Source organism: Thrips palmi, unplaced genomic scaffold, assembly GCF_012932325.1.
Source record: "Thrips palmi isolate BJ-2018 unplaced genomic scaffold, TpBJ-2018v1 HiC_scaffold_19, whole genome shotgun sequence".
In the NCBI taxonomy this organism is placed as follows: domain Eukaryota; kingdom Metazoa; phylum Arthropoda; class Insecta; order Thysanoptera; family Thripidae; genus Thrips; species Thrips palmi.
The window spans coordinates 6,276,017-6,301,847 of NW_023144628.1; the positions used below are offsets into that span (position 1 = coordinate 6,276,017).

Consider the following 25,831-nt stretch of genomic DNA (forward strand, 5'->3'; position numbering starts at 1 on the left):
GTTCCGCGCGGTCACTTGGCAAAGGCGGTGTGCAACGCCAACCTCACGAATTTTCAATTTTCTATGTGGCGTTCAGGACTTTCATTTACTTTCTACCTAAACTGTGCAAGGATGTCGTAGAAACGAATAGAGGCTTCTGAATTTGAAAAGGAATCATCCAAAAAAATTGTTGGTTAGCTTAACATAGTCGGCAACATTGTGTCCGGTATGTTGGTTATGACGTGGCCGTCGTCTGTTGTTGACGTTTATTATTGTTATTATTTATTTACTTTGCCTTGCCAGCATCACGAAGTGTACGACAGCGTGTCACTTGAGTGTGTGGCACTTGTATGCGACTTGTGTGGCACTTGCAGGCGTTAAGGGAATTCCAAGCGTTGAAGCCGAGTTCACAGCGCACGCAACAATGGTGGATTTATCCGACGGGCCGATCCAACACGGCTTTAGCAACAGTGTCTTCATCGTCCCGGCAATAGTTGTCGTTGGTCTGTCAGGTGGGTACGGTACCAATACCGGCTTGGCTTTTATTGAAGATAGCATGCGTGAAAGCTGTTAGGAGGGCTGCACGCTGAATATCCTACCATAGGGATTCGGGTGCAGCTTTCATCTACTCACAGGTAATTCCTATGTCCGAAGCCTACCACCTATCCTTTTATTTAAAATCAAAATAAAAAAGAGTTTATTTTTTCACGAATTTCTTAGAAATTATTGTTGAAAGCCTGGTAGCAAGCTCACATTTATTCTTTTCTTGTATTTGGTCAGGATCATTTAGTCCATGCTCATTCATACTACATGCTTCACCTGATTTGTTCCTTCATATTTTGTGGTTTGTGGGTGACAGTTGCTCCTTTCCTTGGTTTCAATGCTTATTTCTTACCAGTTCCCGTGCATTTCTTTGGGTTCTACTGGTGGCATCAATCTGCAGGCCTATCTAGATGGTTGCTGATAAAGCGCTGACTGGTATGATGAGTTGTCTGCTGAGTCCGCCCTTATCTCTAACGTGGCAGGCAGTGGCCGTGCAGTCTTGATGTGTGTCCAGTCAGAGCCAGTGCCTGGTTGGCTGCTACCTCATTTGCATCCGTGGCAGTAGTTACTTCTGTGAAAATGAGTGAAATTCGTGTTAGCCATGGTGATACCCAAGACCAACTTGATGGTTTGGGAGAAATAGCCGATGGTGTAGAGCTTCCCAAGGATTTTATTGGAGCTGATGGTGGTTTTGAAGGACCATCTGTGGAAAAAATTTTGGAAGCTCTTGAAGGAATGCAAGGCTTGTCTCTGGAAGATAAAGAAGCTTTAAAGTCGCAACTCCTCCAACAAAGACTTCGCAGCTTTGAGGAAGGAATGGAACATCCCTGGGAAATTCCTGCCGGGTCTTTTCTTGCCAATCAAAGTTTTGTCCTCTTCTCTTTGCTGACTATCATTGCTTTGATTTTTGGTGAGTTTTATCTTCCCTGTCCATCATAAGCCCCTCTCCGTACCCCTTTCCATCATGAGCAACTGCTTATCCATCCTTATTGAAACCTTATTTTTAATTTTGTTTTTGAAATTCTCTAGCCATGTTTAAGTTTACTCTTACATACTCATTGATTATTTTTTCTTTTTTTTGTAACAGTCTGTGTGTGGCTTAAAGATTGTGTCCTTCTCTGTTTGACAGTATTCTTTGGACTGAAGCTGTATCGCAGCCTGGTAGAAAAGGAGCGCAAACGAGAAGAAAAGAGAAAGCTGAAGATGCAGAAGAAGAGGAAGTAGTCACTCTTGAGTATAGTCCTTTTCAGGTTCCTATTTAATTTCTCATTCCGTTCCAAATGCATTCCTAAGGTCAAACAAATTTATTTACTCTGTGGCACTTCTTCATCTTAGAAAAGGGAGAGACATGAGCAATTCAGAAGTCTGATTTTGAAGTGTCCACTGACTGGTTATCAATGGAGGTCTGGATAGAGATTAAGTTATCAGTACCAATAAGCTCAAAGCAAAATGTTCATTGCTGTTCTGAAAAGGAGGGTTGCCATTGTATGAGTCAAAAAGCTGCAGGGAATTATTTTCCTCCTAAATTGAGTGATTATCGTGACAATTTCCCACAGACAAGTTCTAGATGTACTTAATATTTAGAGAATAATAGTTTTTGTCATGTTCTTCAGGTAATGATGCAGAAGCAGTATTTGTGTGGATTGCATAAAAAGAAAAGCTAGGCACCTGCCTCTTATGTCAATTTTATAATTCAATATCTGCTGCTTGCTTGGAATGTTTTCCATTCATTATGTGTTTACTACTTTTGATATGCTTCCAATCTTCTCCCACATTCCACTTTATGCTGAAACTCAAATTTTGTGTCTCTTTTGAAGTTCAACACTATTGGTAATTTAATCATATGTTATTTTGTATGTATCGTTATCGACTGTTGACAGTTTATATTTATATGTTATGTTGGTGATTTTTGTTTTTCTATTTTAAGACAAGTTACAAAACCGTGGATTAAGAATAGAAAGATCAGAGTTTGCAGTTGTCTTAAATTGGGTGTGAACTTAGATATTTTCTCTCAGTAGGTACTTTGATTTTGATTCGGGTTTGGGTTACATTCTTGTGTTTTCTTTCTCCACAAGTAAGAATTCTCTACCTTATGTGTACAAAGGTCATTGACCCTTACCTACTTTCTTAGCAACAGTCAAAATTGTGTTGGGTTGTCAGCAGAGTTCTCAAAAAAGATGTTAATTAAACTGGAACTGCACCCTGTTGATGAATAAAGATATAGGTAAAACTGAGTTCCTCACAATTTATTACCAGAAAATCCAAAGAATCTTGTTTAAACAAGGGAAACAGGATTAATGTGAAAACACTGAGTAAGATGAGAACATTGTATTTAAAATGTTACTACCTTATGCAACTACAAAGATTTTAAAAAATCGTACTTTACATCTAGTAGATGGGTCTAATTTCCCTTCACAAGCAACAACCAAACATATAATAATTTGTTTCAGATTTGATTGCTCAAAACAGTAAAAAGAAAAAAAAACATGTCACTTGACATTTTAGTTGAATATTATGGTCAATATACAAGAGATGTGGTAAAATGAGCAAATTAAGGTCAGTCTAAATGTACGTGCCTGGTTCATTGAGAGCTGTCATAATAGCAGAAAAATCAATTCAAGCAACAAACCTTCAGACTCAAAAGGTTGAAAACATAAAAACAAAATTTTACTTCCAGTAAGGGTACTGTGCACAATGAGAGAAAATGGTATGTGACCAGCTGAATCTGACAGTATCACACAGATGGGTTCTTGACGCTTAAATTATATGTAGGGTTTGCTGTTGTCCATAATCTCTGCCAGATTGAAGAGGAAAATAGTAAAAGAACTACATTTCATTTTACTAAGCCAGTCTGATGAATTTGATCACAAGGCCACAAAAAGTGAATGCTGAAATTATCAAACATCAAAACAGAGAACGGATGCTTAAAACTTTGCTTAAAATAACAAGTAATCCAAACGTTTAAGAACGTTTCAAAATAACAATGAATGCAACAGATGATATAATAAAAATATGTAAGCAAAACAGGCAAACTGCTTAACGAATTTCATCATAACCATATGTAGCTTCGCAATAAAATAAATTTAAAATAAAGTGAAACAAACAGCACTAAGATGACAGTGATTACTGACTTTAACTGAAAGAATATATTTAACATGCCAACTGCTAGAGCTGACCTGTGTCTTTCTGATCAAAGCCACACTCACAACGCAAAGAAACCTGCCTAATTAGGAAGAGTTGATGGGGCTAGTAAAATAATAACAGAAATAGAAATACTAAAAAATTGGAAAGAAGACATAGTTAAGAAATACAAGTATGCCTGCACTTTATAATGGGAGTCAATATTAGCAGGACTTGCCTGCTAATACGGGCCCCTTCAAATACAAAGTATAAAAAGATTGCCAGCCAATAAATATGGCATAATACGGTATGATACTTTGTAGAGACTCTTAAATGAGTTATTCCACTACAATTTGCCATAAAATCAAAAATATAACTGCTATGGGTATGTGAGGAGAGGTGCTTACAATAGGTAACATCTATATAACTTGTAGACAACAAAATCATTAAAAAGAACATCATTAACACACAAACAACCATAAGAATTATGTAATTAAAAAAATAGGAGTAAGCCAGAAATATTCAGCTTAGCTGAATATATGCTCATCCATAGTAACTTTCCTAAAAAAGGAAATACATTAAAATTTCTCAAAAAGAAAGCAAGTGACAGAGCCACATTTCTACAAAAATCAATGGCTCCATGTGTTACAGAAGGAATATTTTAATGTGTCACACATCAGAATGGTCGTTGAAACTAGCATTTCTAAGAAAAAATGAAAAAAGAAACTCCAAATAAAATTACCATATTTACTTGATGTCCTTTGGTGCTATTACCTAACTTGTAGGTATTCATTCTACCACTACATTACAGACATAACTGTGAGTGAAAACATGTAAATGAATGAAAGTGGCAATGCAAGTTAAACCTCACACATGTTCATTCACAACATTATTTTACATTCATACAAGTGGAAACATTATCCTGCCATGTCAATACAAAGCCTGACCTTGCAAACAAGACTGTGAGTCAACTTGTGAGTCCATTGCATAGCAGATGCACCTGCTTTTTGATACTCAAATGTTATAATTGTTCTGCAACACACCAGACATAAAATTAACAACAGTGACTTGTATGTGTATGTAGAAGGAACTTCACTTTCAACCAAGCTCCTGAGGTGACATTCCACACTCTACAACAGCAGAGTGATGAATGCCTCTGCTATTTTACTGAGGACCTATCAATGTCCTTACAATAAAAAAAGAAAGAAAAATCTCTTCTCTTAAAAAGTCCTCAAACTTATCTCCAATCTTAACTTAGGCAAAATTTAATGAATGAAAAAACCCAACACTTTAGAGGGTCAGCTTGCAAGACATCTCACATCTAACCAGTCTCACAAAATCTCTTACTTAGGATAAGAAAATTCTATACTTTTATAACTCACAGCCATCTTGAATTTAGAGGGGAAAATCTAGGAAGGTTACAATATAATTTTAGGATTGGCAGATACCATGACAAAAAGAAAAACCTGAGGTGATAAAAGAGATAGAGAGAGATAAGCATTGAAAATTTGTCACTCCTCACATTAAACACTTAGTAACTTCTTAGACATAGATAGAAAACTTTGAAGTCAAAGTTGTAAAATATTAAAGACCTCAATTAACATTCAGGAGAGACAGGGCAGGAAATTTGGCAGCAAGTTGAGGAAACACACTCAGGAAAACAAAAGAAAGAGAAATAGAAGTTAAATTTAGAACAAAATAGGAAGTTCAAGGTGATAATCGTTGCCAGGCAAAAATCAGAAAATGTTAAGAAGTTCCCTTCTCTCCTGACATGGTCTGGGTAAACACTAAATATCCATGATTTTAAATCAATTCTGTTTTAAAATCATCCAATGCAGAGTTCTTCACAAAGTCATACATTCAAATTGCTCTGTATTGCCAACAGGCATAGTACAGGCTAGTATATCGCACGGCTGAGAGGCAGGTTACAAAACCTGTTGAAGGGGTTCAACCATTGGTTAAAAGGCCAATAAATTTAAGATCAAATATTATCATAAGATACTTCAATTTCTCACCTGTCCACATTACGACATTGAACTGCAGGGTAAACGAGGTGAGCCCATCTGAGTGAGTACTCGGTCAAGCCACTGAAGAGGTCCATTAAGATGCAACTCTATCCAGCAAGGAGTGGAAGTCACAGTTTGTCGTCTATGGGAGCAATAAAAAACAGTAAAGCAGGTATATTGAGATGAGTGTAGCCCAATGGGATGCTTCATCAAAACATATTTGAGTTTCATTACCTGTATTCTGAGCCCCAGCCTTTGACAAAGCTCATGCGAATTGTGCACATCCGAGTTAACTGATAAACAGCTTCAAATCCTTGAGAAACTGACTGTGACAACAAGGCAGCAAATTCTTGATTGTTAAAAATTTTAAGGTTGCAACCTGTAATAAAGAATTTACACAATATAATTTAATTACTTCTTTTAAATGCATTAAGTACACAAAGATAGGTCATAAAATTTACCTGGTGGAATTTTGCAAACTGTAGCAGGGTGCCACCCATAGCGCTGGTTGCAATTTGGAGACTGAACAAAGATGCTTGAATCACTCAAGCATTCAGCAAATACTTCACCTCCAATGTAGTAGAGCCTAACACCTTTACCAATATGGCGGCGTGTTTGCTCAACAACACTATTGCGGTTGACATTTGACAACAAACCCAAACAAAAGCGTTCTGAATTGCTGGGATCTGAGAACAAAAATTAGACATATGATTTAGCCAATAATTATAAACAACAAAGATCATAGAAGTTTTAATAAATCCAACCTGTGAAGCCATCAACTGTCACAGAAGGTTGAGAAGCATGGAAAGTTTCTCCTACACGAGTGTTCAGCTCATAGTATCCAATCGAACACCAGAATGCAGGTTCACAATACATCACAGGTTGAGAGTCCACTGGAGGGCTGAGTCGAGACAAGCCTGAAACATTCAATAACATAAAAATGATGTTAGCCGAACACTAACAGAATTACCCTCAGCTTGGGTACAAGTCAATTAAAAGATTCCTTTCTCCTGATAATAAATTAGAATGAAAATGAATATATTACAATTGAATGCAAAGATATTCGGCCAAAAGGTACTGATTAGTTGTACTCACTCATATTGTCATTATGGTCCATATTGTCGCCATCCTCACTCATATACCCCGGAGGAGGGGTCTCCGTGGTGGGCAAAGGTCTGGACTCCAGGTTGTTTGAAGGTGGGCCCGTCAAAGGGCTGAACTGTGACTGTGTCGACAATGGAGATAGCGGTGATTCTGGTAAGATAGAAGACTGCCCTAAACCAATTGGAAATGATGTATTTTCAGGGACTGATGAACTCAAATCTTCACACTGAATTGTAGTTGGAGGATATGGAGAGTAATCGTCTGATATTGGCTGCCGAGGCACCAAAATTGCAGGTAAAGCTGAAATAAAAGGAAAAGTTAAGGGAAATTTTATTTACAATATTGATTGAAACAAATTTTTAAAAATAACAGAAAATGCACCCTTACCAGGACTCTCAATGCGTTGGTAGTGATATGGGTTCACACACACGTCGTCTCTTTTTAAACTGAATGCAAATTGACAGGTATCAATAGCTCGTAGTTCGTGATGAGACTGAAGATCAGGCCAACGCCACAGACGACAGTAAATCACGTGTGGGAGGCCTTTACGATGAGGCTGAAGCCGACTAGAGAAAAGAAAAACAGCAAGAAAATTTGAAATTAACATTAACGTTTGGTCATAACAGGTATTTAATCCAATGCAAATATAACAGTATGTACCTTGTGCTGGCGTCTCCTGGGCGATCAGCACGAAAACTGTTAAGCAAACACAATAATTAGTAAATAAGAGTAAATATAAAGCCTTCAAGAGTGTTATATATTGAATTTTTGACAAAACATCAATCGATGCAACAGTATACTGAATGCATGTTTTCTTGCTGCCAGTAAACTTCAAAGGCCGAACCAGGGCAACTTGAGGCTCCGAACGATTTAACTCAAGCGACTGGGGTCAGAACAAACATGATTCAAATTGCCCCCCTTCAGGTTAGACCCGGGGGTCTGGGGTCCCAAACCAAGCAGCCCCCAACCCCGCGAGCCCCCTAGGCCGAGAGGCGAGCCCGAGCCTACCAGCCGCCCTGCCCTGCCGGCAAAACATACTATCAGCGTACCTGGGGAAAAGGATGCACTTGGTGGCGGGATCCTGGCTGCTTATTGCTTTCTCAAGCTCTTCCAAGCCGCCCCCTTTCTTGAGCTTTTTTACCAGACTCTTTACGGCCTTTTCACTATAGTGATCCTCGCCTTCGCCTTTCTTCCAGCCCAATAGCCGTTTCACAACTGGGGGAGTGAAGGGGAGCATAGACGTCATATCTACATTGATTGTGCATCCAAGTGGTAATGCGAGGCGATTCACGTCCAGTTCCAGCACGTAGCATTAGTTAAAGATCAAAACATCCCCCGATGCAAAATAACAACAGGCACACAACACTAGACGACACTTCCGATGTCCGACATGTTGGCTCCGATGCTGAAAACTGAAGCTGAAGCTGAAGACAGATGAATGAGAGGTTTCCGCCTCTCAAAATAGTCCCACAGTAAATGGTCAAAAACTTATTGGATCTGTTCCAAAACATCTGTAAGGAGGGTATTATTCCCAATAGTTTCACTAGATTAACGGCTTGGCATGCAATGTTACTTGCTTCAGCGGCCGTTTATTTAAAATGCGAGAAGGACTCGAGTTTAAAACAAAGAAACGAAGAAACGTTTCGGCAAGGTACCCACACATGTATTCATCCGCTGTATTTGTTTGTATGTGGTGGGTGGTTAGAGGGACTTGTGAAAATGAATTACTTAACATTCGGTAAAGACTATTTCCCTCCGTCTCTGTAAGTCTATAAGTCCGAATTTCTTAGAGGAAGTAGGCCATATTTTTCGCCGCAACCATCTGTTAAAACGTTTTTGGACCGGATCCGTCTGCTGCAAGTTGCGTCGTCGCTAACCATGGTCTGCTTTTTGAAACCGGTACATGGTTCGTAATGTTCTACGTTTGTTTTAGTCATGCTTTAGCTTATTTATCATTATACGTTCCTTCATTGTGTTTGTTCCAGATTTTGTATCGAACCTCGACTACTGAATTGTCACGACTAACGTATCACTTAATGTGAATCTATGAGGTTATGCTTCTCTCGAACAAGATGGAAAATAAATCAGGAGGCACGCTCGTGAGGAAAAAGCGGAGCTATGGAAAACTCTCCTTGGATCAAAAGATCCAAATCATTCGAGCAGCAGAGATGGGCTACTCTCAACGAACTCTTGCATCACAGTACAATTGTGGAAAGACGCAGATCCATTTACTCGTAACTCAAAAGGATCTGTGGCTCTCTAAATGGGAGCGTTCTCGAAAAGGGGGTAATTGGTCCAAAATACATGAAACAGTATCTACTTCCGAAATCAACAGTTTAGTGTGGGACTTTTACAAAAAAGCCAGCACTCATGACATAGATGTTTCAGTGAACATGTTGCTGGAAAGAGCAAAGCAAGTGGCAAATTCCCTCAACGTTCACAATTTTGAGGCAGATTACGAGTGGCTACTAAAGTTCAAAGCACAATTTAATGTAGATTTACCTCTTTCATACGATTGTGATAGCTCATCCGGCACTCCTGGTGAATCAGCAAACCCTCTGCTGAGTGGCTTTAAGAAGAGTGACGTATTTCATCTTGGCATTACAGAACTTTACCATCGGACTTTACCTTGTATAGGGCAAAAAAGTCAGGATCACATTACTGTGTGCTTTTGTGTCAGTGCATCTGGAGAGAAAGAAATTATTGGTCTTGTGTTCAGCGAGAATGCATGTGTTGAAGGAGAGCTTTGGAATGTCAATGTCCCTTGCTTTTCAAGTCCAATGGGCCAAGCAACACTTGAAGTTTATCATCACTCTCTCAATGTCCTTAACCAGAAGATGGGTCAGTCAGATAGAAAAATCCTCCTGTATGTCGATGACAGCCAATTTCCTGCTGAAATAGAACGGGACATGTCCAATATTGAGATTCGAACATGGCCCTGGATGTTCAACATCCAGGAAATCATCAACAACTATCGATTACTGTACTGCCAGAGACTCATGTCATCACTTGCAGCCTCTAGTCTTAATCATTGGAACAGACTGGGTCTTAAAGTTAAAAATTTGCCTATGTCTAAAGTTATGAAGTTGGTACAATCAGCATGGAAGGATGTATCATCCAGATTAATTGAACTCAGTTTCCAGTGCAACACTGTTTTTACCGATCGTGATTCACAATGCCAAGCAATAAACAATAAATTATTAGAAGAGATCCAAAAGTTGGTGCTGGTGTTAAAGAGTTCAAAGGAAAATGTAACTAGTCCCATTTTGGAAGTATCCAAAATTGAAGAAATGTTGAGTCAAGATTCCATTGATGAAAACAGCAAAGACTTCACCCATGCTGACGAGGGAGAAGAAAGTGACAGTGTCCCATTTGACCAACAGGATACAGTGTGCGCCTTGAATGGAGCGCTCTCATTGATGAGCAAAACTGAAGTGCTTCCTACATTGTCAAGATTAGAATTATTCCTTGAATCAATGACAGAGTCCCCAGCAAGACAAAACGCTTTGGACCTGTTAGACAAATTAGAAAGAGCAGTGCAAGATTTATTGATTACTGACAAAGCTGGCTCTACTGAAGATGGTGAAGGAACTTCCATGTAGTAGAATTGTGTTCATTACGATCCTTACTTTGTTGATGATCCAAAATAAACTTGTTTGATGAAAGGGGTAGTTAGTGCATCAATTTTTTTTAATGTGTGGCACGTAACACCTGTCATTGTCATGTGGTACTGAAAGATTGTCAAGGGTTACTCCTGGGTGCTCTGGTGAGAAACAGCTGCGGAGTAGGGCCAATGCTTTCCTTTAATTATCCAATTTTTTAAGGATATTAAAGTAATGATTTTCCAAAAAAAAAAAATTTCATGTTATTCTTTGTTGTAGTTTTTTAGAAAGATACAAGTGTGAAAAGGTACATGCAACCACTTTGAAATAACAAAGACAAAAAGACCACACTAGAGGTAATGACCTTTATTAAAGGTTTTGATATTATTGAAACAAATAGGTGTGTACTGAACTAGTTCCTAACATAATCTGTAACAGAAGACAGCAATTAAGACAATTCATTCCAGTGCAAATGCTTCAGATAATTTTAACAAAACTTACTGCTTATGGCATCTCTCCCTGCATGTTGTAAAGGTTCTTGGAAGGATCCTTGGAGGGAACACTCCAGAAGAAGCCCAGGTCTCTGAGGCGTTCGAATTCTTTCTCAGCATTGAAGGTGCTGCCAACAAATAAGGTGACATATCATAACTGCAACAACACAATGGACCTGACAGCAGGCATACTTACGCATAGAACTCCTCTCTCCTGTTGCGGTGCTTAACAAGGATGCCGAAATAAAAGCCAACTCCAACGACAGCGGAGGCAATAGCCGCCTGAATGAAGGTCTGGTTCAGGTAGTTCTGAAAGTGGCCACGGAGCTGTGGCTTCGCCAGTTTGGTGACTGCAGACGACATCTGAGAAGAAGCACAAGAGGTTAACAAACAGTTTTTATTAGCTCAGGGGAAAAGTGGCACACACTGACACAAAGCAAATTAAAAGGGGCATCAGCTGATTCTGTTGGTTTGCTGCAAATGCACATCAAGGTCGCTCAACAAGGGTTATGGTGTCCTACGAAATACGGACTTAGAAGGACAAAGAAATGAAGATGGCATTCAAGCGGACAGAGGAGAATCTAATAGTTACGTTCAGTAAGAAAAGATAGGCCTGAGGAATCGGAAAAACAGGTGTTCAAGCCGTAAAAGGGAGAGAAAAGAATGGAAAGCTTTCAGGACTGAAATGACGAAAATGTGTAACACCAAGGGATTGCAGATGGATTTGGGCGAGTTGAACACTCTAGAAATGCAAAGACATGATCACGAACGCTTACCTTGCTTTAATTTGGGAATACCGAGCGTCAAACGCAGGATTCAAGCACTTTCGACGACACCAACTCGAGACGAAAAGCAGCAGCAGAAGTAACCTGCACCCTGCGCCTTCTGTAAAAGAGACGGGAGGTGAATGTGTGATACCAACAGATCCTACAAACCTCTATCAGTAAATGCATGAACTAAGGCAGGAAGCTGATTTCGAAAACAGCAGTAGTTCTTTCTCATCTACTGAAGGCTTTTTAATCACAATTTTTATGGGTTTTGGAAGTCAAAGGCAAACGCTGACATGGGGCATGCAATAGTAGTGTTGGCTAAAGTGGTTGTACGATCCCGCGACTAATACGAATCGTTAAGCGCACTCTGTGAGGTCTTTCTTTACTGTACAACTCTTGAACTTGAACAAGATCAAGACCATGCAACATAAAAAAAAATAGAATGATTTTTTTTCATTTTCAAAACTCCACAAAATAATTCTTCATCACATGCACGCGAGGCATAGGCAAATGCGAGTCGGGTGACGTGGACAGGGCATCAAGTGAGTGGTGGGCTTTTATTAATTTGATTTAATCACCTCTTTCAAAACTCTGCAAAGAAACGGCTGCACAATCTCAGCTGATAGCACCTTACAAAGGCACACGTCTGACTTAACAAATCCTCACGTAGGATTGGAATTTTCATTGTGGTTCTGAAAGTGCTCGATCATTGCCTCTTTAACATTTTTTATTATGACACATGGGGCTTGATTTGAGCACTTCATAAAGTCTGCCGAAACTACATAAGCAATTTGTACAGTTCAGTGCCAACGTGGCTGATGCAAGAAGTAAACTTGGGCCCGGTGTGGTAACTTGAGCAGTTGTACCTCAAATTAATACAAAGAGTGCGCCTTATCTCACCGGAAATCGTATAAATGCCCATGGCTAGCCTTAGCCAATAGCGCCTCGTGTAGGAAACCTCCAGCCAATGAAAACGCGGCTTCGGACGAGGGGTTGCGGGGGTGGCGGGAAGTCTACCCACAATTCCCTGCATCGATTTGCGCATGTCAGTTACAAGCATTGCAAATGGCGGCCCTTGTTATTGTTCCATAGCGTTTGTAAATTTGTTCAAAATATGTCTCCGATTTGCTCTTATTTAGGTAAGAAGTGAGCTCAATGTGGTGACTCTGTGAGTGGAAACATATTTACATCCTCACCATACATGTGAGGGAAGTGCATCTCCCAGAATAGACGGATAATCAACACACTGAAAATAGGTACCGTCCGATTTTACTCAACTGCGGGAGATCGCTTTTTGAATCGGTATCTAATTAATTGTGTCGTTGTCAGCGTATAATTGGAAGGAGTGAATCATGAGGCATGGGTTGCCTTAAGTACAGAGCTGTTAAGTTTTGTTCCATCCCAATCCAAGTGTTGAAGACAGCGTAACCTAATTTTGACTGACGGCCGAGGGAGCATGCTGGAAGGGTCTCCACTCCCCCAGCTCAAAATGGAGGCCGACTGGTCGGAGAAAAGTGCCAGAATAGAGCTTAAAGTGGGACCCTCTGTTCTTCTGCTGTAACGTCGTTTACTCCAACTGCCCCACGGAATTTGCCCCCGAATTTTGAAGGGGCTAACGCCGTTCGTGTCGGCTATGGCAACCCCGTCCCACTCGGTGCCCGCGCGGGCCTGGGCTAGGCCACCAGACCAACACTCAAAATTGCTCACCGGTTCCATGGCGTTTTACAAGCCTTCCCCAAATTATTCGGAGGTCCTAATGAAATCTGTATACTAGTTGTTGTCAGGTCATGTTTTTTTTTTCATTCAGTGTGTCATATTTTATTCCTGTCATCTGTTATGTTGTTGTTTTACACACCTCCAGTACATGCTCTGGAATCATTCATTTGTTGTTATGGTTTGTTGAGGTTTTACTTTCTGTTATTGTCAATTTCTTAACATCTCCCAACTAATTATTTTGTTGGTCCGATTGACTCTAACTTGCATAGATTGGTATCCTATATCAATATTTCCAAACCTCTTCAGTTTAGTTTTGAATATGCTTCTTAAAACAAGAACAGCTTATCTAACGGCATAATCTTTCACTTCCCTTTACTTCATTCTAATTTTTATTTAATCACTTAGATATTTTTTTTGTATGAGAATCAACCTTATCAATACTGTATACAACCTGGACAATCTAACCTCAACTTTTTATCATGTAGACTGATTCATATTCATTCATTCATTCATTCATTCTAGGGTTATCTATGAAGTAACTTTATCGAATAATTATTTTTTGCAACATTTGTGGGGGTTTTCCCTCTTTCCTTTTGTTTGTAAAAGAAATTGAAATGCCAACTTTGTTGAGTCAACTTTTTGTAGTGACAATGTTCTTTTTTTTTTTAATTTGCTGCAGTGGTTTAACATTTGTGTATTTTTGTGTCTCCAGGTGTGGATACTATGACAAGGACTATCTCATGAAGAGAGATTCAACGTGCCTGTGCTTGTAGTACAGTGAAAATAGTGACATTTAAGGTGTTGGGAGACTTGGCTTTCTCCTAACCTGTGTCAACACTTAGGTCTAAATCAAGAAAACTGACCATGTCTCTTTCTACTTGTCTCGGCCATTGTGCAGATCTCAGCTCCATTTAGAATGCACAAGGATTGTGTGATTTGTAAGTATTTTGAATGTGACAATCAGTGAGGTTAGGTTTCTGTTTTTAATGCCTCAAATTAGTTTTATTGTTTTGATTGCTTTTTGTCAGTTGCTTCAAATCCTTATTTTAGTGTGTTTTTTCTTTGATAACTTGTGTATTAGGTTTGTCTGTAAGCAATTGTTCGCAGTTCAAGGCTGACGGTGCTGCCTTATTGTTCAATGAAGTTGACAATCCTCATTTACTTTGTGTGTGCAGGTTCAAAGCTGTGCAGTGATCTTCTGCTGGGGTCTTTGTGAAGTGCGATGAGCTCTTGATGTGGAGCAAGAGCATGTGAGACTGATCTGGTAGGCATCTTTGGTTTGTGAGTTTACTTTTTTCTAAATTATTACTGAATGCATATTGGTTTATTTTAATTTTTTTTTCCTTTTGTGCAGCCATGGCAGCAGATAGTGATGGAGACCTGATTGAGACTGTGGTCACATGTCAGGGAGACCTCACAGACCCAGATTTCCCAACCAAGTTCCAGGAGATTGTTGACAAACTAAATGGTTTGCTTTGCAAAGGTGAGTGTGTTGTGAGGAAAGAAGAACAACACTTAAATTAATAGGGTTTCACATCAGATTCAATTTATTGTTATTGTTTGGCGGCTGTGCAGGGGATGGAGAGAGTCTTCGAGTCTCTAAAGTGGAACCATGGAACTCAGTACGTGTGACATTCAACATTCCACGGGAAGCTGCTCAGCGGCTTCGCCAGCTGGCAGAGGAGGGGAGCCAGGCACTCGCTGCTCTTGGTATTTTGTCAGTTCAGGTTCAAGGCGACCAGGTAAATCTCGTTATTTTCAAATTATTCTTAACCATTAACTGCAACTACTTTTCAAATCTCAGTTTTGCATCACTGTTGTTCTTTCTTTAACCGTCTGTAAAATCATCCTGCTCCAGGTGATATCATTGACAATTGCCAGTCGTTGTGGTGCAGAGCCACAAGAAATACGTGTAGCTACTGGTCCAGCAAACTCCGATGGCGCCTCCACATCGAGTTCATCTACTCCTTCCGGAGGATTGGGTGGTATCATGCGAAGTATGGCTCAAGCAATGGGCAGTGTGCCATCAGCACCAAATGTAGTTGCCCCAAGCAATGGAGACCCCATACCACCATTTCCACCTCCCAAGCCTACCGTAGCCACAGTGGCCGCTGTGGGAACACCGTCCAATCCAGCCACACCTCCTGCCCAAGGATCAAGGTTTGTTACTATCAGTGGAACAATAGTTTTGTTCTTGTAATTTTTGCACTCACGTGAAACAAATTTGACTGACTTATCTTGTTGTCTTACAGGCCAACAGGACAGGGACCGTTCCCATTCAACAGTATGACCCAAGCTGCCCAAGTGATGCAAGGAAGAGACGTCCAGCAGGGCGCATCAACGTCAGCACCTCAAGCAACAGTGCCAGTGGCAGCAGTAGCAGCAGTGGCTGGAGTACCAGTACAACCATCTGCAGCAGGAGTACCCACAGCAGCTGCAGTGCCCCAACCGCCTCCACCACCATACCCAAGTGGCCAAAATTTCAAAACTGCTCTGCCTGCCAATGTTGCTCAGTCCAGTCCTCTTCTGGTAAATCTGCTTCAAAACGATGGCAGTCCAGTTGCACCAGTTGGAAACCACCTCAACAAGATGCTCCCTCCTGGAGTGAGCACATCAGACAAACCTGTGGGAAAAGTTCGAGGGCAAGGAAAGAATACTCAATCTCGCAGAAGAACTTCCGTCACAGAGATTGCTCAAGAATTGAAGAGATCTGCTCCATCCTCCCCAGCAATGGTGTCTCCCGATGTTGTGGGCAATCACCTACAACATCATGTGGGCTCTTCTGCTTTTGTGAGCACTGTACCTTCCCCTCCGGATGCTTTGCAACGGCAACGGCTATCAACAGAGAGTCCAACTCCACAGACAGTGTTCAGCCATCAGGCAGTGCCTCAGAGCCCAGGGCAGTCGCAGCAGCAGCAGCTTCCGCATCAAGTTGGTCTTCCTCCTCAAATCCCCCTTCAGGCGGATCTGCAAGTGAATGCAGTGCCTCAGATGCAACAACAAGTACCAAGCCTGGTACCTTCAATTCCACAGGCAGACCCATTCAGAATGCAGCGACCTATGGGCCCTGCCAATGTCCCTCAGCCAACAGTGGCAAATCCTGCTCAAGCAATGCGGCAAAGACCACCTGTAGCCCAGAAACCTGTAAATCCAAATGGAGCATCTTTAATTGGGACACAGAGTCCTCATGCAGTGGCACCGGGCGTCGGCGGGCAAGGACTGACGTCCCCGATGGCTTCAGCTACACCCCAACCGCCTCCCGTCATGCCCCCTGCATTATCTACTGCCTTACCCTCACCTGTAATGCCGCCTCAGTCACCATCACAATCCTCTGTTATGCCGGTCAAAGTGTCATCGTTGGCATCGGCCCCTCCTCCTCCACTAAATCAAGTCACCCCTGTGGGTACACCCGGAATGCTCCAATCTTCATTAGTGCCTCCACCACAAGTTCTGCCTCAAGCGAGAGCTGCAATTCAACCTCAGAGACTACCTGGACAGGTACCCATGCAGCAATCCTTGCAACAACCACAGCAATTGCAGTACCAGCAAATGCAGCAACAGCAACTTCAGATTCAACAGTTACAGCAACAGCACCAACAACAGCAGCAACATCAACAAATGCAGCAGCAACTTCAACAACAGAGGTTTCATCAACAGCGTGCAATGGCCCCTCGAATGAACTCCCCTTCAGATTCACCAACCCAGCCTCAGCAGTCACAAATGGTACCTCAGTATAGTCAACCAGAGTTCCAACGATTTTCTAGTGTTGACCCTCGTCTTTCCAATCCTGCTGCCCAGCCTGCAGTTCCTGGTACAATGGGTGTCAGACATCCGATGGGAGTTGGAATGTCTGGACCTCTAAGGCAGCCTCAACCAGGCATGTGGCCTAACTCTTCTTCTAACCCTCAAAACCTCAATCCTAACTCAACCCAAAGTATAAATCCAAGTTTGGTTCCAAATACAGGCCAGGGACCTGTGAGTAGCATGAGTTCACCTTACCCAGCAAATAGTCAAGTTGTCGGCCCTTCTCAACAACAACAGCAGCAGCAGCAACAACAGCAGCAAATGATGATGCCCCAACCATCTCAAGAGCAAAAAACAATACCGGGTGTAACACCACTAGTGGAAGGTAAACAAACTAGTCAAAGTGCGGATGAACCACTGAAGCAAGCTAATGCTACTAGTCCACCGACTCCTCCTCCAGCCCTTACGTCTTCTGGGAAAGAACGACAGTTCCTCATCAACCCTCTCACAGGGATGTTAGAACCGATGCCCAGCGAATCTAGCTCTGACTCTGAAGTGGAGACGACTGACAAAACTATTGATACCCTTAAAGAAGACTCCTTCTTCAGCTTCCCCTCACCTCTCAATGATAGATCTAATTCGGTTTACTCAGATGATGATGATGATGTAAGTTCTACAATATCCCGAAGAGCTGACACTACAACTACTGACCAATCTGATTCTGAAGCAACTGTTAGATCAAATGCAAGTGAACCAACAAACCGACGTGCTCGCATCAAGACTAATAGAGATGCCAACAACAGCCCAGCTCCAGAGAAAATAAAGCTTCGTTTGAAATTAGAAAAAAGTGAACCAGCCTACAAGGTGGTTGGTCCGAGTGGAGGAAGTGGTGCTGTTCCCTTTGGAGGACCAACTTCTTCACCACAGCCTGGCTCAGGTTCAGCAAGTAGTGGCATTTCTGCTGAAGAGCCACGGGTTCCACCCCTCCATATTTCTTTAAGAGGTCGAGGGCCAATGGTTGTCAATCCCCGCAAAGAGAGTAAGAAGTGGATTAAAGAGGTTGCTGTAAACAGTGGAACTGCCCCTGTAAATGTAGATTCTACCAAGAAGTTAAAATCTGCCAAAATGATGGGAACTGGAAACTCGTCGTCACCTGATAACGTCATGCGTGTGAAAAAGCCTCATCTTATTCCAGGCTCTGGTCAAGTTCCAGGAACAGGTCCTGGTTCACCATCAACTGATGCTGTTAACATTATGAGAACAAGCACTGTAAATGAGAAGATTCGGACTAAAGTGAAAGTGGCAAGGCAACGCTCTGATGAGGACTTACCAGTGCATGCAAAGGCATTGGAACCAGGGGAGATTGTCTTGCCAAATCCTGCTCTAGGGAAACTTAAAGCAGGAGGGATTGCGGGTAGTGGTGGCACTGTTCCAGTTAATCTGAACACACCTGCAAGTAGTTCTAACAACCCTGTTAAATCCTTTTCTGAGAAGGATGTTGCTGTGAGAGTTACCAATCGTAGCAACTCTGAACAGCTTGCGGGTGCGCGTACCATGGGTAAAAGTCGCAAACGAGAAACCAAGAAGAAGGTGCTTCCCAACTCTGGGACTTTTCAAGAGGCACTGCCAGCCCAGGAAAGTGCCAAGATGCCCGAAGAGGACAGACCTGTTGGTGCCTCCCCCTCAACTTCTCCCAATGTTAGGTGGGGTACTGAGGATGATGGGGTGTGTGAAATTGGACAAAATGGTGTGGGAAATGGGGATGAAGAGAAGAAAAATAGAACAGTTGGACAGGAAAAGGATGGCAATTTTCCAGGTATGTGGTACATTAAAATCCACCCTTTTCCTCTGAATGCTTTTTTTTTTTTTAAATAAAATATGGTTGAAATATGTTTAATTTGCATATTCAAAAAATTACTTACCTTGTTGTTTGTTGGAGTCTAACTTTTGATACTGAGTTATGTTTTTTGTTTGTTACAGATTCTCCAGGAGTTCTGCCTCCCAAGGTGAAACCTGCCCCTGCTCCATCAGATTCTGGCTGCAACCCGGATAATTCGGATCTTGCTCCACTCAGTGTCACTGCCAAGCCTGCTGAGCAAGACAACAAGCCTGTGATAAATACCGTAAGGACAGTCAATGCTTCAAAAGTGAAAAGAGTGGACCACTTGAGACACGGAAGAAAGATGCAGAACTCACTTAATAAGTCTGCACTTAATAAGACGGCAGTAATTAATGAGACTATGCTGAATCATCGTAAAAATTTACATATGCTACCAGAATTACATGAGACTCAAGACAGTTTTTCTCAGCACCAAAAGGCTATCATAGAAAGCTGTCTACAAATTCAGAAAATAGCTAATCATGATGATAAGCGTCTTCTGAAGAAATTGGCTGAGAAGGGTGAAATAATTGCTGAAAGAGTTCCCTCTAAGGTACCTAGTTCGCTCCCTGTCGGTGACTTGGTGATTTCAGAAGCTAAAATTAAACAACGTCTTCTGGAAGATGACCCTAGGAAGAGTGCAGTTGTTTTGGAAAAGGTTGAAGCTCCTCCGGCTCCTGAGGCAGAGGCAGCTGCCAATGCTACAGGAGAGCAAGGAAACACTCAGGGTGAGGACTCAGGAATAGAATCTATGGATGCTTTATCTGAAAAATCACCAAACCAGGGCGAGTCTCCATGTCGGAAAGAAGAGAAAGAATTGGAATCATCCTGTGTGACTCAAGATAAGAAACCTAGTGTTACTCCCACCACTCCCTCTGAACCTAAAGTGGAATGCAGTGAAGTGAAGGAAACAGCAGTCAAGTCAAATTCACTTAGTTCAAAGAGTGAAGATGAAGTGACCAACATCTCGACAGTATTAGCAACAAAACCCGTGATTCCAACCTCATCTAAGCCTGCAACTCCTCTTACTCCTTCTAAAATAAGCCCCCTTAAAGATTGTGGATTGGTCAGTGCGATGGCTGCTAAAGTCAAGTCTGCTATGGAATCCAGCCCAACAAAAAATATTGATTTAAAACCAAAAGTTGAAGTGAAGACAGAGCCTTCCTTGCCAAAATCAGCTGATGTGACACCTGTTCCCATAGCATCGCCAACATTAGATGATCCTATACCCATCAGGATTACACCGCCATTGTACACTTATTCCAATCCCGAAAAGCATAGAGATGAAACTCCATCTCCAACCAATCTGGATGATGAGGAAGGAGATCCCACCACAGAGGATGGATTGCTCGACAGCCCCTCACCGGGAGGAGCATCAGGCAGTGCTATTCAAAGGAGGCGAGAGAGAAAGCGCAGAATGTTAATGAGAAACATTGAGAAAGCTCGCTCCTCTACTGGTGATGAACAAGAAGATGGTATGTACTCAAATTATTTATTTTTTAATAAATTTTATTATTTTTCATTTGAAATAACTTATGTTATCTTTTTAATTTAATTCAAATTTGTTTCTGTAGGAGGGCTTGCTGTTGGGTCTTCTGCATCGACTGTTAATGATCTTACTGGGAAAGCAGCAAATGTTCCTAAAACTATGCTACAGCAACTTCAAATTGAAATACCTCCCGATGGTTTGGAAAGAAGAGGAAGTGGACGTAGCACCCGCTCTCAAAATAGGTACTTATGTCACTATTCTCTGTATACTTCTCTGCTTCTAGGTTCTCAACCCCTTCCCTGCCCCTAATCATTTTATTAATTTTTTGCCCCTTTCTTATCTCTTTTTTAGAATGGGTCATCCAAGTCCAGATGTTTCTTTGAGTTTGAAAACACCAAAATCTAGCCCTGGAGGAGGTCCAGTTTTACGTGGATCTGATGATCGATCTTCATCTCCAATAGTCACTGGCAGGCATAATTCTAACAAACCTAGCCCCAACCCAGTTCCAAGAATGAAGAGAAAACGTCAGAACTCCGACTCAAGTGCTGCATCAAGTGTCACAGATGATCTGAATCTGACGTCATCATCCTCCACCCCTAGACCTGGAAAGAGAAAGTGTTCTGAAAATGCTGCGGAACTCATCAAGGCCTGTATGGGTGTTGATGGACTGAGATCGGGAGATGCTCCTGCAGAAGTGCCTCCTCAAACCATGCGGAAGTCTCGAAGAGGTGAGTTTCTTGCTTTCATTTGCATTTGAAGGCAAAGCTTATCGCACTTCTTGTTGTGGCCACTACGTCAAGAGAATTTTCTTGACAATGTCACATATAGGAGTTCCCTTAAGTCGCAAGGACCAAAGTTAGTGAACTTCTGTCACCCGTTTCTGTTTCTAATGGTAACGGTTTCATTTCAGGTGGTAGTTCCGCATCTGTGGATGTGGAGTCTTCAGATGATGAACCACTCATAGAGATTGCAGGAAAAGTGCGTCGTGATGATGGTGCTGTGTCACCCGGTGCACAGTCTGTTAGTAGCACTTCTAGCAGGACTGCAAAGGATGACGAATCCAAGTAAGTTGTCGCCATTGTGCAAATTCATCATTCATACATGCTCCTCTTTCAGCCATTAACTCTCATTGCATTTGCAGGTCAAATAGTAGTTCAGTATCCAAAACAGGACGGTCCAGTGCAAACCTTACCAATAAAAGCCAGGCATCTCCCCTGGGCAGCAATTCATCTACTGCATCTACAGGATCTAATTCTTCCTCAGCTAGTAACAGTAATGGCACGAATACAACTACTACTGTAACTAGACGCTCTGGACGTCAAACTACTGCGTCTGGACCAACCCCAACCACTAACAACTCAGGGGCTGCCCCTTCCAACAAGACGAATGCATCTAACAATGCAGGCCTTGCTGCGGGCACTAGGGGAGCCGCTGCCGCTGCAGTCAAATCAGGACCTTCTACACCCAATACCACTGGCACAAGTGTAACGGTAGCAGCAAGTGTCACCACTCTTTCTCAGGAAGAGGTGAAAACTAGACGCAAAACGCGCAGTGTAGCTAATGGTATGTGGCTGGAATAAACTTTATCCTGATAACTTTGATCATTTATTTTGATTTTGTATTTTTACATGTTTCTTTCAACCTTTTTTGCAGCATCTGAAGCTGATACAGCAGGAAGCAAGAGACGGAGAGCATCCAAAGATGGCAAGTGACGATCGGATTGGGTGGAGGAGGATCCACCCACGCAATCACTTCCTGAGTCCGTGCAGTCATCTTCGATGTGTGATAGTGACATATTGGATGATGGTATTGGATCAGTGCTGGCAGTCGCTCTTCAAGGCTCTGATGGGGCAGTGCAATTTTGTGGCTGACACCAGATACAGACATTTTCAGACTGTGTTAAGCCTTTAGGTTATGTGAGAATGATTTGGAAAATGGCTTCCATCCCCATGAGGGACCCACGGCTAGGTTGATAACTGTTTTGTTTTAATGCCAATTGAGTGAGTAATCAGTACAAGTTTAAGACTTTAATATGTTTGATTAACACCATCTGAGGCTTGTATCATATATCCCACACCATGAGCTGACATGAGAATCAATTTTCTTTATTGACTAGTGCAACTGTCTTGAATATTAGTTTCTTTATTCAAATTCTTTTTAATGAATATTGTGGTTTGTAATTATCTATTTGGCCGTTTGTAAGCCTCTGAATTTTCTTTTCAATCAATACAAGCAATTTTATAATGTTTTTCATCAACACTGACACACTAATGAACTTTCTCAAATTGATCGATTAAATTTAATGCTAAGACTATGCTTGTGCTAAAGCTATAATGGAGCAGCTAATATTCAAGAAAGTTAACTGACAAGGCATATATATCTCCGTACTTGAGGTCCCTTATCTTCTTGATGTGGACACTTTAGTTTCCTACTGCACTTAATTTGTGTTTCCTTGAAGAAACTGTGACCTTGTGCAAATGTATCTCACTTTTAGGCTGTTCACTATTTAGGTAAAACGTGGTAAAATGATTCCTACTAGCTCAACACTTCCTAGTACAAAGCAGATGTGAGACTAGTATAAGTTGGTTTTGAAACCCAGAGCTCTGCTGAGGACTGACTTAAGTATGCAAATTCATGAGTTGGAAAGGGAACATGTTAATTAAATTTATGTAAGAGTGACAATATATTTCATCTGTGCCCATTGGGTCTGTTCATGAATCTTGTTGTATACCGCTGTAGAATCTGTAATCATTACACCACCTAAGACTGAGCAATAAATTAGCAGCATGCTTTTTGTGGCTGTTTTCTTATGAAACATGTTATGTTTGGTTTTAGGTGGTTTGCTTAGCTAGTTTGTCTTGTCGCAGAGTATGGTGTGCACTGAAGGACAGCCTGATATTAATGTTGAGAAGCCTTTTGGTTGCCTCTTTTTCTGAGCTTCACAGTATCAACTGTCTGTTTGTCTGTGTGTCCGTCCAATAAGTTTTTAAATTAATATTTTAATTATTATTTCAATCTTACTTGTCTATCTGTTTTTAAGCTCTCATATCTTTATAGTGTAAATAACTTGTTATAATTACACCTTTAAAGCAAAAGTAACTTGTTGGGATTTATGCTACTTTTTTTTTAAGAAAAAAATGAAAACAAAGTCAACAGTTATGTTCTTCTCTTCAGTTCTTTTATTTTAATTGTTAATTTCGTTTTAAGTCTACACAAATAAGTCGCTCTGGCAACTTAATGCAGAGTAGAAAGAAATTTTAATACCAAACATATTGGTGTATGTTTGTTATTGCAGAACTCTTCACAAGTGGAAATGCTGTTTTCCTTTTAAGTCTATGAAATTTTATGCAAGTGGGTGAACTCATTGAAAGAGCGGCTTTTCACAAAGGCCAGGGTATGGATCAATGCTGTGTAGCGTGTATGTGTCTATGTGTGGGTGATTAAGTGTTTTGTATGCCATTGAATGTTGTTGAATAATTGTTGTATATCACCGAGTGATGTGTGTGTATGTGTTAGTGTGTGTGCGTGTGCAATGTGAAGCCCCACTACACTTGTCAGTTCAAAGAAAATGAAATTATAATGGAGCAAGTGCCATGCTAGCTTTGGGCACAGGGCTCATTGTTGTTTGTACAGCGTTTTATCTTTTTATAAATATATTTTAATTACTCTTGGGTGTTGAATGAATGTTTTTAAGTGTGGATGTATGAAGATGCCAGTAGTGTGATAAATCAACTCACACAATGCTGCACTTGACTAAAACCAAAATTTGGTTTTTTATAACTTTTCTGTGAAGAGATTATTTATTGAAACTGGTGTCTATTTTTTGTACTGCTATGAGAAACAAAATGTCTTTTTTCTTCTTTTTGCTTTTGTTCAGACTGATAGTTTATTGTTAAGGAACATGGTATGCTTATAGGCATGATGTTAAAATCATTGTTGAGATTTTGGGTTTTTAATGAAATTACAGGCAAAAATTGGAATGAGTTGTGAATGCACAGTTGTGAACTCAAAGAGGTGTTGGTATTTGTGCATTTTGCGGTTTAGGAACATACATTATACCAAAATGAATGCATACATGTCAACACATTTAGTTTTATTTTATTCATACCTGTGTAATTAGCAGCCTTTACTGTTGTAGGATAGAAAATGTTTGTGAGATAATATGTATATATTGCTGTACATACTTTATGTTTAGTTAAAGAACAAAGGTAAATGCCTCTAAACAGAAGGAATATTGTATATTGTACAGATATTATTGAAACAATAGGGCTCTTTGTATTTTAGTACATACATATGTTGCATTAATATTGTAGAATTGGAGTCAAATGGAAGTCATTAAATTGAAAATTGACTGGCTTTCTTCCTTAGCCATTGAATTCCCGACGCTTCACTCATTGATCCAATGAATGTCCTCTCATTCCAACGCAAAATCTAAGAGAATCGCTCGAAGAACTCATCCGAGACGGGTACTCCATATAGGGACGTGGTCAGCTTGACAGTCTGTCTTGGTTTTGTTTATTTTATTTTGATTATCCAGTGGCTACGAGGCGCCCGCTGTAGGGACTGCCGATAAGATAACCAATGCTGTTTATCTTCATTTTGTGTGTTTAATACAAATGAGGAAACGATCACCACGGGAAGACGCCTGTTAAGGCTTGGGAGTGATGCCCGGCGCGGGCGCGATCCGACCGACACTTCGATTCCCTTCCGTTGGAAGGGAACGTCGAAGACGTGTCACTCTCACCCGGTTATGATACTGGTAAACAATACAGGGCCATCCCATCCGTGCGGGGTGCGGCCGTGTGCAGGACACGCACCGGGCCCGGCCCCGGGCACGCACAATGATGTGGCGTGGCCGTGGGACCTGCCCGAGTTGAGCTTCCGTGTGAGAAACTCCAAGTTGAATGGTGACAAGAATGGCTTTCACTCGTGCGTGCACTGACACTGAGAGCGTATCGCAGAATCCGAATTAAATCATTTCTTGCCGCTCGGTTTGAGTGAGAAGGCCGCCCAGCGTCCGCCCGGCCCGGCCTAGGCTGGCCCGTCGCAGCTCGAGTGCACGCGCGGGGGAAGGCCAATGCACCACACCATGCGTGCGTGCTGCACCGCACTGCACCGCACGCACACGCCGCCAGGCAGAGACAAAGCGGAAGTCCAGCCGGCTTGGTGTCATCGAGGAGGAAGGAAAGGAGAAGCCCTTGGAAAATCAAAAAGGAAAAGGCGCAGTGTCGTCCATGCCCTTTCCGTGCTTTAATTTCCCACAGCGAGAGGCGGAGAGTGCAAGTGAACGCCTCGAGAACTCGAGCTCGAGGACCTTGTGTGGCAGCCACGCCACGCACTACACACACCGCACCACGTACGCAGTGCTACGCAGTGCACCCCGCCCTT

The 25,831-nt window shown here is 41.6% G+C and overlaps 5 protein-coding genes across 7 annotated transcripts; 3 read left to right on the forward strand and 2 right to left on the reverse strand.

The window, feature by feature from the left end:
* Positions 1–582: 582 nt before the first annotated feature.
* On the forward strand, positions 583–2,756 carry LOC117646502. Its single transcript, XM_034387505.1, has 2 exons — positions 583–1,432; positions 1,652–2,756. The coding sequence occupies exons 1-2, from the start codon at positions 1,102–1,104 to the stop codon at positions 1,744–1,746; spliced, it is 426 nt and encodes a 141-aa protein (XP_034243396.1). The 5' UTR covers positions 583–1,101; the 3' UTR covers positions 1,747–2,756.
* Positions 2,754–8,159, reverse strand: LOC117646500 (mothers against decapentaplegic homolog 3). The gene is made up of 9 exons (XM_034387503.1): positions 7,802–8,159; positions 7,413–7,448; positions 7,140–7,318; positions 6,744–7,052; positions 6,413–6,565; positions 6,110–6,334; positions 5,883–6,027; positions 5,658–5,790; positions 2,754–5,576 (listed from the first exon to the last, which is right to left on the reverse strand). The coding sequence occupies exons 1-8, from the start codon at positions 7,996–7,998 to the stop codon at positions 5,667–5,669; spliced, it is 1,368 nt and encodes a 455-aa protein (XP_034243394.1). The 5' UTR covers positions 7,999–8,159; the 3' UTR covers positions 2,754–5,576; positions 5,658–5,666.
* Positions 8,160–8,315: 156 nt separating this feature from the next.
* On the forward strand, positions 8,316–10,423 carry LOC117646499. 2 transcript variants are annotated; one of them, XM_034387501.1, is made up of 2 exons: positions 8,316–8,658; positions 8,738–10,423. In XM_034387501.1, the coding sequence occupies exon 2, from the start codon at positions 8,807–8,809 to the stop codon at positions 10,352–10,354; it is 1,548 nt and encodes a 515-aa protein (XP_034243392.1). In that variant the 5' UTR covers positions 8,316–8,658; positions 8,738–8,806; the 3' UTR covers positions 10,355–10,423. The 2 variants fall into 2 exon arrangements, with proteins under 2 accessions (XP_034243392.1, XP_034243393.1); XM_034387502.1 differs by having other exon boundaries at positions 8,316–8,651.
* A 274-nt stretch (positions 10,424–10,697) lies between these two features.
* On the reverse strand, positions 10,698–11,761 carry LOC117646504 (cytochrome c oxidase subunit 6C-1-like). Its single transcript, XM_034387508.1, has 4 exons — positions 11,622–11,761; positions 11,042–11,208; positions 10,856–10,973; positions 10,698–10,783 (listed from the first exon to the last, which is right to left on the reverse strand). Exons 2-3 carry the CDS (start codon positions 11,206–11,208, stop codon positions 10,859–10,861), a joined length of 282 nt encoding a protein of 93 aa, XP_034243399.1. The 5' UTR covers positions 11,622–11,761; the 3' UTR covers positions 10,698–10,783; positions 10,856–10,858.
* Positions 11,762–12,620: 859 nt separating this feature from the next.
* LOC117646505 (nuclear receptor coactivator 6-like) lies at positions 12,621–24,819 on the forward strand. 2 transcript variants are annotated; one of them, XM_034387509.1, is made up of 13 exons: positions 12,621–12,754; positions 14,044–14,269; positions 14,507–14,595; positions 14,686–14,814; positions 14,907–15,073; positions 15,190–15,491; positions 15,584–18,891; positions 19,056–20,429; positions 20,529–20,685; positions 20,795–21,171; positions 21,354–21,507; positions 21,585–22,006; positions 22,097–24,819. In XM_034387509.1, the coding sequence occupies exons 4-13, from the start codon at positions 14,688–14,690 to the stop codon at positions 22,153–22,155; spliced, it is 6,447 nt and encodes a 2,148-aa protein (XP_034243400.1). In that variant the 5' UTR covers positions 12,621–12,754; positions 14,044–14,269; positions 14,507–14,595; positions 14,686–14,687; the 3' UTR covers positions 22,156–24,819. The 2 variants fall into 2 exon arrangements, with proteins under 2 accessions (XP_034243400.1, XP_034243401.1); XM_034387510.1 differs by having other exon boundaries at positions 12,663–12,871.
* The last annotated feature ends 1,012 nt before the right edge of the window (positions 24,820–25,831 follow it).

Bases quoted from the DNA above. Each gene is read 5' to 3' on its own strand.
- LOC117646504 (XM_034387508.1), bottom strand. From the start codon at position 11,208: ATGTCGTCTGCAGTCACCAAACTGGCGAAGCCACAGCTCCGTGGCCAC. The intron at 10,974-11,041 runs GTAAGTATGCCT...ATTTGTTGGCAG, and splicing joins AGGAGAGAGGAGTTCTATGC to CACCTTCAATGCTGAGAAAG.
- LOC117646499 (XM_034387501.1), top strand. From the start codon at position 8,807: ATGCTTCTCTCGAACAAGATGGAAAATAAATCAGGAGGCACGCTCGTG.
- LOC117646500 (XM_034387503.1), bottom strand. From the start codon at position 7,998: ATGACGTCTATGCTCCCCTTCACTCCCCCAGTTGTGAAACGGCTATTG. The intron at 6,335-6,412 runs GTTGGATTTATT...TTTTGTTCTCAG, and splicing joins GACAGTTGATGGCTTCACAG to ATCCCAGCAATTCAGAACGC. The intron at 5,791-5,882 runs GTAATGAAACTC...TTGCTCCCATAG, and splicing joins GGCTGGGGCTCAGAATACAG to ACGACAAACTGTGACTTCCA.
- LOC117646502 (XM_034387505.1), top strand. From the start codon at position 1,102: ATGAGTGAAATTCGTGTTAGCCATGGTGATACCCAAGACCAACTTGAT. The intron at 1,433-1,651 runs GTGAGTTTTATC...TCTGTTTGACAG, and splicing joins TATCATTGCTTTGATTTTTG to TATTCTTTGGACTGAAGCTG.
- LOC117646505 (XM_034387509.1), top strand. From the start codon at position 14,688: ATGGCAGCAGATAGTGATGGAGACCTGATTGAGACTGTGGTCACATGT. The intron at 20,686-20,794 runs GTACTTATGTCA...TCTCTTTTTTAG, and splicing joins AGCACCCGCTCTCAAAATAG to AATGGGTCATCCAAGTCCAG. The intron at 21,508-21,584 runs GTAAGTTGTCGC...TTGCATTTGCAG, and splicing joins GCAAAGGATGACGAATCCAA to GTCAAATAGTAGTTCAGTAT.